General features: G+C 43.7%; 2 protein-coding genes across 2 annotated transcripts; both read left to right on the top strand.

Moving 5' to 3' along the window:
* The first annotated feature begins 3,407 nt into the window (after positions 1 to 3,407).
* Positions 3,408 to 5,412, top strand: LOC146701575 (monocyte chemotactic protein 1B-like). Its single transcript, XM_085467874.1, has 4 exons — positions 3,408 to 3,494; positions 4,866 to 4,992; positions 5,069 to 5,127; positions 5,224 to 5,412. The coding sequence occupies exons 1-4, from the start codon at positions 3,425 to 3,427 to the stop codon at positions 5,292 to 5,294; spliced, it is 327 nt and encodes a 108-aa protein (XP_085324000.1). The 5' UTR covers positions 3,408 to 3,424; the 3' UTR covers positions 5,295 to 5,412.
* A 3,455-nt stretch (positions 5,413 to 8,867) lies between these two features.
* Positions 8,868 to 11,220, top strand: LOC146701574 (C-C motif chemokine 2-like). Its single transcript, XM_085467876.1, has 4 exons — positions 8,868 to 9,050; positions 10,533 to 10,659; positions 10,730 to 10,788; positions 10,884 to 11,220. The coding sequence occupies exons 1-4, from the start codon at positions 8,981 to 8,983 to the stop codon at positions 10,907 to 10,909; spliced, it is 282 nt and encodes a 93-aa protein (XP_085324002.1). The 5' UTR covers positions 8,868 to 8,980; the 3' UTR covers positions 10,910 to 11,220.
* The last annotated feature ends 231 nt before the right edge of the window (positions 11,221 to 11,451 follow it).

The raw sequence follows: 11,451 nt of genomic DNA, 5'->3' as shown, positions 1-11,451 counted from the left end.
CAGTGGCGGAGCACGAGACACACGTCAGACAGATTCTGCAGCGTTTGCTGGAAAACAGACTGTTTGTGAAAAGCGAAAAGTGTGACTTTCACGTGGACTCCGTGGCCTTTCTCGGATACATAATAGAGCGGGGTGATCTGAAACCCGACCCGGCGAAGGTCCAAACAGTGCTTACCTGGCCCGAACCCCCAAACCGTCGACAGCTCCAGCGCTTTTTAGGCTTTGCCAACTTCTACCGCCGCTTCATCCGAGATTTCAGTAAACTCGCTCTGCCTTTAACCAGACTCACTTCTCCTAAAGTGTCTTTTCAGTGGGACCAATCCGCGCAGGAGGCCTTCCTACGTCTCAAAGAACGGTTCGCTACAGCACCTATCCTCTGCCAACCCGACCTCCAGCAACAGTTCGTCGTTGAAGTGGACGCATCGGATTCCGGGGTCGGGGCGGTGTTGTCCCAACGGAAGGAGGGTAAGCTCCACCCATGTGCCTTTTTCTCTCACCGTCTCTCCCCAGCAGAGCGCAATTATGATGTTGGAGACCGGGAGCTTCTGGCTATCAAGTTGGCACTGGAGGAGTGGAGACATTGGCTGGAGGGAGCCACTCAACCATTCATCGTGTGGACAGACCACAGAAACCTTGAGTATCTCCGAGCTGCAAAGCGACTCAATCCCCGGCAAGCGAGGTGGGCTCTCTTTTTCACGAGATTCAACTTTTCAATTACGTACAGGCCCGGGAGCCGCAATGTGAAGCCAGACGCCCTCTCCCGACTGTATGACTCCTCGGAAGCGGAACCCGACCCAGGTCCGATTCTTCCTGCCTCCTGCTCCATCGGCACGGTGACCTGGGAAATCGAATCTCAGATTAAAGAAGCTCAGAAAACAGAACCAGATCCCGGGACCGGGCCCCCAGGTCAGTTGTTTGTGCCCTCCTCTGTTCGTTCTCAGGTACTGCAATGGGCACACGCCGCCCGGTTCACCTGTCACCCGGGAGTACACCGCACCATACGATTCCTCCAGCGTTACTTCTGGTGGCCCACTTTGGCTCGGGATGCACGGGAATACGTCGCCGCCTGCACGACCTGCGCCCGTAACAAGTCGTCCAACCAACCTCCCTCCGGTTTGCTACAACCGCTGCCCACTCCGGGACGGCCTTGGTCCCACATAGCCTTGGATTTCGTCACCGGATTACCGGCTTCAAAAGGTAACACAGTCATTCTAACCGTTGTGGACAGGTTTTCTAAAGCGGTCCATTTCGTTGCCTTGCCCAAGCTGCCTACGGCCCTGGAAACCGCTCACCTCCTCACCACGCATGTATTCCGCCTCCATGGAATTCCGGAGGACATCGTGTCAGACCGTGGCCCCCAGTTCACTTCACGGGTCTGGAGGGAGTTTTGCTCCGCCCTCGGCGCTAAGGTTAGTCTGTCCTCTGGCTTCCACCCTCAGACCAACGGACAGGCTGAGCGGGCGAACCAAGACCTGGAGGCTGCTCTGCGGTGTGTGGTGTCCACAAATCAAACGACCTGGAGTGACCAGCTGCCATGGGTTGAGTACGCCCACAATTGCCTGACTTCCTCAGCCACTGGAGTTTCACCTTTTGAGGCGTCATTAGGATTCCAGCCTCCGCTCTTTCCGGCCGTTGAGGGTGACCTCTCTGTGCCATCCGTCCAACACCACCTGCGTAGATGTCGCCGGGCGTGGAGAGCCACCCGAGCTGCCCTCCTCCGGACGACGGCACGTAACAAACAGCTCGCAGACCGCCATCGGACACCGGCTCCTGAGTATGCGGTCGGACAAAAGGTATGGCTGTCCACCCGCTATGTGCCCCTCCGGGCGGAGTCCAAGAAACTGTCTCCTACTTTTATTGGGCCATTCGAAATCGGTGCGCTTGTGAACCCTGTGTCTGTTCGGTTGAACCTTCCGCGCAACATGCGTGTCCACGACGTTTTCCATGTCTCCCAGATTAAGCCCGTGCTCTCCAGTCCTTTGTGCCCTCCTTCCGGGCCCCCGCCTCCCGCCCGGATCGTTGATGGGCTGCCGGCGTATGGGGTCTCCCGCATTATGGACTCTCGGCGCCGGAGGCGGGGGGTCCAGTATTTGGTCGATTGGGAGGGCTACGGGCCGGAGGAGCGCTCCTGGGTGCCTCGCTCGGCTGTTTTGTGTCAGCGCCTGCTCCGTGACTTCCATCGCCGGCACCCTGGTAAGCCCGGTGGGTCGCCGGGTGGCTCCCGTTGAGGGGGGGGGTACTGTCAGGGTCCCTGTGCCTACCCGGTCGGCTCAGTACGGCTACATATGTTTTGTATTCCTTTATTCTTTTCCTGCTCTCTCCTTTCCCCTCTTTCCCTCCTCCCTCTGCCTGGGCGGAGCTTACCTGCGGGCTCCTGCCCTTGGCCCACGCACCTGTGGCTCATTACGAGTGATCCAGCTCCTTTATAAGACGGCAGCCCTGTGTTTCTCGTCGCTGGACCGTTGCCGACTCTCGTTAGTGTTAACCCCAGCTCAGTTCGTTCTCGTGTTTCCCTAGCGATCTTCTTACAGTAACCTTTTGCTTCTCTGTGAATAGATTTCCCTGGACCTGCCCCTGTGTTACCTGAGCGATCAAGTGTGTGAGGATTGGAGCGAGCTTTTGTGTTTCTTGTGGAGTGTGAAGAGGAGCGTGGAGCGTGGATGGAGTGAGGACTTTGGAGCGTGTGTGGACTGCAAGTGTCTTTCCCCCCCCCTGTTCGTGTGTGGATTCCTGGAACCCGTCTTTTCCCCACTGTGTAAATAGATCACCTGGTGCTTCTGTAAATAAAAAACCTTTATTGTTCCCTACTCAGAGCCTGCGCGTGAGTCCGTTCAGTCCCGTTGTGACAATTCCTCTGCAGATGAGCAGTTAGCTGTTTGACAACTACTCTTTCAAGGATTTTTGATATGAAAGGAAGGTTGGAGATTGGCCTATAATTAGCTAAGACTGCTGGGTCTAGAGATTTTTTGAGCCAACATCAAAACATCAAACATCACATAGGGAAGACAGGTCGGAATAGGTAACATTTAAAAAAATAAAATAAAATACACAACATCGGGTACAGGAGGAGAAAAAAAGGACTCTACTCAGATGAGTGGGTGGTTTAGATTCGTCAATAATCACAATGCACACACTGTTGGCATCAATCAAGCTGTAGACCATAAGACATGTCTGTGCATTTCCTAATGTGAGGCTATTTCTCGGAAAGCTTTCAGCAAGCAGTTGGCGGTTTGAAATATTAAAGTTTCTCTATTTAGAGGCGGAGGTGTGATTATGATACAACCACACACACAAATAAACACGTATTAAAATAACCCGCCGTCACTTCTTTTTCCTGCAAATCTTCCTACCCTTACCAATAAATATCCAAGCACTGATGAACTTTTTGTTACAGCCTGATCAGCAAATCGGACCACCGGTCAAAATGTCTGTGAAGATCCTCTCCATCACTCTCCTCCTGCTCTCAATGTGTGTGTGCTGCCACTCCTCTGAAGGTAACTGTGCTCTTACTTTCCTAAAGGACAAAAAGAGAGAAAGTACGTAAAACTGATTACACCATTGACTAAGGTGCCTAGCTTTCTTTGGTTTTATTGGAAATGACTACTCTGTAAGGACTCTCATAGTTTCTTTTACCATTAATCTTTATATCAGTCACATTCTTGTTGGTTAATCATCATGATATTTAAAGTATACATATTATGTATGAGGATGAGAATTTCGGCCATCCAGGAGGGGCTCAGAGTAGAGCAGCTGCTGCTCCACATCGAAAGGAGCCAGCTGAGGTGGTTCGGGCATCTGACAAGGATGCCCCCTGGGTGCCTCCTGGGTGAGGTGTTCCAGGCACGTCCCACCGGGAGGTGGGCCCCGGGGCAGGACACGCTGGAGAGATTATATCTCTCGGCTGGCCTGGGAACGCCTTGGTATTCCCCCGGATAAGCTGGAGGAGGTGGCTGGGGAGAGGGACGTCTGGGCCTCTTTGCTTAGGCTGCTGCCCCCGCGACCCGGCCTCGGATAAAGCGGATGAAGATGGATGGATGGATATTATGTTTCCATAACTTACTATGCTGGCACAGTGTGCAGTGGTTTCTTTCAAGCTAATTCACTCTGTAGGCAGATGTTGATGCTGTTTCTGAGTGAACAGGGACATAGCCTCAGTTATAAAAGTAACTACCAGAATAGTGAGAATATGTGATTCACAACTTCAGAAAATCGGACTCATGAAGCTGTTTTTCATCAAACTCAAACAATTATTGCACACTTTCTGTAAATCCAATAAACTTCATTTCACTTCTCAGATATCACTGTGTGTGTCTCCTATATGATATATTTAACTGACATTTTTTATTGTAACAACCAACGATTTATACAGGAAAATAATGACTATTAACAACGTTACCCAAACTTTTGTATCCCACTGTATAATGATAAGCACTGCAGCCAAAAAGAGTGCCTGACGAGCCAAGTTGTCAGTAAGCTGTTAAGGCTCGTCTGTACACTGTGTTCGTGTTTTCCTCCGAAACAATAAGTTACGTTGGAGCAGCCTTTCAACGCCTCTCTCTGTCTCTCACTAGCAAAGTTGACCCAGACAACAAAGTAAAGCTAGTTTTTGGCTACGAGCCCGACACGGAACCCGATGTATTGGCCAGAGGTCCCTTTACTACGGTTCGGAGCTGCGGACCTGTTTTATATACGTGCGGCATAGTTTTCTATGCGAGATCACTGCAAAAAGTACCTAATGTTGGGAACAAAAAAGGCCATTAACTTGCATGACTAATATTTGTTTAATGGTCACATTGGCATTCACTTTGATTTTCATAAAGACTTTTCTCAATCCAGAAATTAATTTTTAACCTTCTTCCTCTCAGCTCATCGTCTTCCTACAGTACCGCGACCATGCTGCACTAGCGTCACCCAACGCGATTTGAGCACTATGGTGATGGGACAAACGTATCGTGAGCAGGCTGCATCAGGTCGCTGTGTGAAGGCTATAATGTAAGTCAAAACATGTTGTCCTCCAGAAAAACATAAACACATACAATCTGTATGACCTTCTCTCTTTTATTTCCAGTTTCAACACAAAGGAAGGACAGCTTTGTGCTGATCCAAACGCTCAGTGGGTCAAGGATCGTAAGTCATAGAAATACAGACACACAGAAATACACAAAAAAAAAAATATTTGCAGAGAAAATCTGAAGCTCTCCTTTCTCTTTCTTTTCTCTACAGTCATTGCCAAAATGATAAAGGTGAACCAGGGAAGCACCTGTCTGCTACATCAGTATTTTCACCATCTTTAAAGGCAAGATGGTGAACTCATTGGAGTTCTGGCTTTGTGTCTTTTTTCTTGCTCATATATGAATTTCTTGTTGTGTTTTGGCTTTAAAAAACTACATGAAAATAAACTTTTGTTTTATAGCACCAGTTTGTTCTTGTTTTTTGAATGCACACCAAATTCATAAAAATATCCTGATACATTCCCAGAATTAGATTCCCTTGGTGTTTTCAGTTGAGCTCAATAATCTAGTATTATGCACTTTTATTTGAGTTACGTTTGCCCCTTAGGGGTCCTGAGACGGATTGGCACGGGTTTAACAAACTGGTGGGACAATCCTTAGGGATATGCTTACGATAGCTAGGATGGTATCTGTGCTGTGTTCAGCAGCAATGCCAGGCTATCCGACACTTCTACTGGGGAAGTAGCACCAGCCCTAATGTAGCAGAGCCAACTCCCATTTTGTAATGAAGGATAGATTGTACAGAGTGAGGCGTTACACTCCCACTGCAGAGAAACACACCCAGTTTTTGGAGCCTAAAGCCCACTGGGAATTAATCTTCCAGGCAGCTCATTATAACCTGATATCTGGTCACAGAGGATATGAGAAAACTCTGGATCGAGTTAAAGGTCAATTGTATTGGCCAGGCATTCCAGGAGATGGGTGTCAGAGGTGTGCATCCAGCCTGGATAGCAGTTAGTAAACCAAATGACCATTCCAAAGGGCCTTTGTGTCCTGTTTGAGTGTATTGGTATGGACCTCATTGGGCCTATTTACTGGCAGTAAAATAGAAAAGATAAATGTCTTTTCTACTAAAACAAAACTATTGTTTTGTTTTAGTAGATCATACACAATACTCTGAACCAATTAGAATGTAGAGATACTCAGTGACCATTCATCTCACCAATAAAGGAGGCACATTAAATCTAATTGGACTAGTATATACTATGCTGACATTGATGAGCTAGTGGAGCTGAAAAAGACCTTGAAGTCCATGATTCATACATGAATTCAAGAGGGTCGATGCCACTGGGGACGCTGGCTAGAACCTCTGTTATTTGCAGTGCAGGAGGTGACCCTGGCTTTCATGGGATTTTCTCCATTTGAACTCCTGTTTGTCAGGAAACCTCAGAAACATCATATGTTAAATCGATATTAAGATAGCGATTTGGGTTGGTATGTGGGACTGTAGACTTATATTTATAAAGTTAAATGCTAATTATATGATATGCGAGTAAAAGTAATGTAAGAAGCAGTGCAACAAATTACTTTCGCTTTCGAGTACTTAAGTAAATGTTTTTATTAATATGATACTTATAAATATACTTATTGAATTATTAAGTTTAATCTTCATTTAGAAGTCGTACTGGAGTTAGACACTCACACCATCAAATTAAGGAACATGTCTCTTACAAACCTATTTCCTACTAAATAAACAGGAAATATGCTTTTGTGGTTGTCTTATCTTTGGTTTGACTATTTCTACAAGTGTAGTTTAAACAGGAAGTAACATAAACTCAAATATGTATTACCATATCAGATAAAGAACGCAACCTAAGAAAAAAGTGCATAAACGTTTGTGGGAACAAGCAAAATAAAAAGAAAGAGGAATGGCACAAAGCAAGTTTCACAATCATTAAACTGATTATGTTGAAAGACTTTCATGACGGGCTTTTTAAGGCAGGTATGTACACTAAACCTTCCTCTTGCTACAAGAAAAATGAGAAAATGGGAAAGACAGCAACACGACTTTAAACAACCTCTAATTATTCCAGTTATGAAGTAGTAATAGATGAGGTAATAACACAAAGTTTCACTTAATTACCAGTTAACAATATAAACCTAACTTAGCGTACAGTTCCGAACACCAGCACCAATCCCTACCCTGATGAGGACTCACATAGTATTGTTTGGATTTTAACTTATGAACACAAAGCTGAACACAAAAAGTTAAGTTACTTCTAGGAGTATGAACAGGTAAAACCTAAGGCTGCACAACTGCCTGTTCATCACTGCCTTTGTTACCTGCTGAAGATCAGCGGCTAGCATGCTCTCAACTTCTTGGCTAGCTTTGTGTTAGCATGTGGTCTGTGCAGATGTTTGCAAAGAGCCCAAGTTACGTTGGCAATTTAATGCAGTTCTTCTGTCCTGGATGCAGTTTGCACTTTTCCATACTTTTGTGCTTTTGTGCAATAAAAATAAAAGTAATCTCCATATCTGTATTCCTCAAAAGCTGTATCACTGTACTGCACCACCAAGTTCCTCCTCCCAAACACAAACTGAAATCAGATAATTGCAGCACAAGTAAACCGAAAGAAAAAAGCATTTTGTTTGCCGATAGCTGCATATAAATCAATATAATTGTAACCGCAAAAAAATTACTGAATGTAGTCCATTAACGGGTTACATTGCAGCATTATTGAAAAAATGCAATTCAGTAATGCGGTGTAACATGTTATTTTATAAGCAACTAAAAGATTCCAGAAAGAATGTCATTTGGACAGATGAGACCAAAGTGGGGATTATTGGTGATAATACTCAACACCACATTTGGTGAAAACCAAATACAGCATATAAGCACAAACTCCTCAACTGTCAATCACAGTGGAGGAGCGACTTGAGCTTGTAGCCACAGGACCAGGATCCCTTGCACTTATTGAATCAACCATGACCTCCTCTGTATACGGTCAAATGTGAGGCCATCTGTTTGACAGTTAATGTTTGCCTGAAATTTGATCATGCAACAGGGAAATGAACCCATACACCCAAAAACAGCCATGTCCACAAATTTAGGCAGAAATAAAAGAGCGCTGATGCACGAGGTGGGACGTTAGTAGTGCACATCCTGTGTCAAAAATTTTTGACTTTGCATGTGTGTGGGTTGGAAGATTAACACAGTCGACACAAATACTTTTCTGTCACACACTTCCTCTAGAGCAGAGTGTGAAAGTTACCTGATCATCTGCCAAAAGTACACCTAAATGAAATAAGCAATGAGAGCGTTTCACTACTTTGTAAATGGTAAATGGCCTGTATTTGTATAGCGCTTTACTTAGTCCCTAAGGTCCCCAATGCGCTTTACACTACATTCAGTCCTCCACACATTCACACACACATTCACACACTGGTGATGGCAGCTACATTGTAGCCACAGCTGCCCTGGGGTGCACTGACAGAGGTCCTTTAGTTTTCAGTGAGACTTTAATGGCTTAAACAAAAGTTTAAGTTGTGGGGATTTATAGATGAAAAATAAGCAGCCAAACATTAACAAATCATGCAAATGTAAATAGATGTGCATCAGGATCGTTAAGAGGCATCATGACGCACGATTATTTTTCACTTGAGGCCTGCAAGAGATAAACAGTCACAATTAGTTAAAATGGAAAAACAATAATCAACGTGTGCTTTAGATCCATCATTTGTGACAATACATAAACTGTTTGTATCAATTATTTTGTACACTATATTTAAGTGTCTGCAAACTTTGTGTGTGTTTCTTTGGAAACAGGCGAGTCTGTTGGTGGTTTGAAACACTCAGATCTCCCTGATAAGAGGCGGAGGTCTGAGATGCCACACCATGCACCACAAGGACTTGTTAAAACACGTCATCAGTTCTGCCTGTGAATGTTCCTGCACTTACCAATAAATAACCAAACACGAATCAACTGATATAGTTTCAACCTGATCAGTGAGCCAGACCACTGGTGAAAATGTCTGTGAAGATCCTCTCCATCACTCTCCTCCTGCTCTCAATGTGTGTGTGCTTCAGCTACTCTGCAGGTAACTATGCTCTCACTTTCTAATGGAAAACAAAAAGAATAAAATACATAAAACTGATCACAGCATGACTTTTTCCAACAATGGCTTCTAGCTATTTGTGATGCTGGGGTACACGTCTAACTTTTTGGCGGTTTTATTGGGTATGACCGCTCTGTAAGGACTTTCAGATTTTCTTTAATTTAGTCACATTCTGGTTGATTGGTTAATATTAACAATAATTAAACTATATATATTTTATTTCCAGTGACATTACAGAATTATGTTTTATGGGGTGTTGCATGCTCGGCATCATTTGCATCGCCCTTTTGACTGTCATAACTCAAACCTTACTATGGTGGCACAGTGTGCAGTGGTTTCTTTCAAGCTAAATCTGTAGCCAGATCTTGATGCTGTTTTCATGGGGGGTTTTTCTGTGAGGGGTGTATACATTGTGACCCATTGGTTAAGTGTGATGGTGTGACCTACAAGCAGGAAATAGTGACACAGAGACACAGAGTATAACATGATATGTTGCAGCTATGGGATAATTCTGTTCAGCGTTCAGCTACCTGCACCTCTTAATTCTGTCTTGTATGATTAAACATTATTAATTTTCAGTATAATCCAGTTTTATTCATATAATATGACATCACAGCAGCAGTCACCTCAAGGTGCTTTAAATTGTGAAGTAAAGATACAATAATACAAATAAAATTATATGACTCCCCATGAGGAAGTAACAGTAAGGAAGTAACCTCCTGCAGAACCAGGGTCAGGGAGGGGCAACCATCTGTAGGGACCTATAGGGTTGAGGGGTAGAAGACAGTACTACAAACATACTGTGAAAGAGATCCAGAGATTTAAAAATGCGTCATTAAACAGAAATTGATGTTTAAACACATAATAAGTGAGACTCTGAAGAAACACTGAGTGCATCATGGGAAGCCACTAACAGCCTAGACTCTGGAAAGTCATGTTTTTCATATAATAACCGTTGCTAGCAAATTAAGCTTAATGTGTTTTCTCATTTTGATCCTCTGGAAAGGAATTTGGTGTGCTGTACTGGAGAATAAAAGCCAGAACAATCTGAGACTTCTGTTAAAAAGTGTTTATGGAAACTTTCTCAGTGATCCAGGAAACAAACACAAAGGAAACGATCACACACCCTCCATTATAGAAATAATAGAAATGTATATAAAGAGAGAGTATTGACAATATGTGATTCACAACCTCAGAACAATGTTCATGCACTGTTTTTATCAGAGACATTAGAAGACAGAAACATGGTTTATTAGTTTTCATATCCTTTTTTGCCTCTCTGTGACCTTCATTTTCTGTCGAAGTGTAAAAAAAAATGCTTACATTCACATAATTTCAGGTAACATTTGTCTTGTTTTGCGATGTAAGGAGTTTCATCACGTTTTAAACCTGGAGTTAACTTTTGAGTTTCTAATCAGACTTTCTCAGGTCAGATAAATTAGTTTTTAACCTCCTACCTCTCAGGTCCACCTGGTCCTGGAAGTAAACGCCCGTGCTGCGTTGATGTCACCGACATCAATATGAGCCCTGAGGTGGTGGGGGAAACATATCGTGAGCAGGCTGCAAGCGGACGCTGTGTGAAGGCTATAATGTAAGTCAGCACACGTTGTCCTACATACAAACATATACAATCTCTATAATTTTCTGTCTTTTATTTCCAGTTTCAACACAGAATATGGACAACTTTGTGCTGATCCGAAAGCTCAGTGGGTCAAAGATCGTAAGTCGTGCTAAAAATAAACACACACAGAAATAAACAATAAAGTATTTACAGAGAAAAACTAAAACTACTGCTTGTCTGTTTTTCCTCTCTAGTCACTGCCAAAATGAGGAAGGAGTGAAGTCTGTCTGCTACATCAGTATTTTCAGCATTTCCATCACCTTTAAAGGCTTATTCAAACCAGAGCACTTTCTCAGCCTGACTGTTTCAAAACATTTTTTTTTGTAGATTAATTTTTACTGTGGAGTAAACCTGTATTTTATTCACGCTGTTGACTTCATTGTTTTTTAATTGATAATTGGGGTTCAGGTTGCTTTGTCTTTTCTTTTTGTTTTTGCTTATTTGTGGATCTCTTTCTTTGCATTGTGTGTTTATGTGAAGAACAATGTGGCTGTGAAAAATAATATAAAAATAAACGTTTAAGCAAATATTTTCCTGCTGTTGTTTCAGTGCCCACCAGACCCTCACAAAATGTCACACACATCGCTGAATGTATTCCACTAGTGCTTTAATTGAGGATGCTCACTGAGTAGACTGTCCAGGTTTTTAATAAACCTTTATCTTTTACCAAAGTTCATGCAGCTGACGAAAGAAAGAAGCAGAATTTTAGCAGATGATATATTACAGCAGTGAGCTTGAACTCTGTGTCAAAGATTCAAGTTG

Source organism: Copadichromis virginalis, linkage group LG9, assembly GCF_057382275.1.
Source record: "Copadichromis virginalis isolate Kocher_CV1m ecotype Utaka linkage group LG9, C_Virginalis_male_GT1.1, whole genome shotgun sequence".
NCBI lineage: Eukaryota > Metazoa > Chordata > Actinopteri > Cichliformes > Cichlidae > Copadichromis > Copadichromis virginalis.
This window is presented reverse-complemented; position numbering and strand designations above follow the sequence as displayed.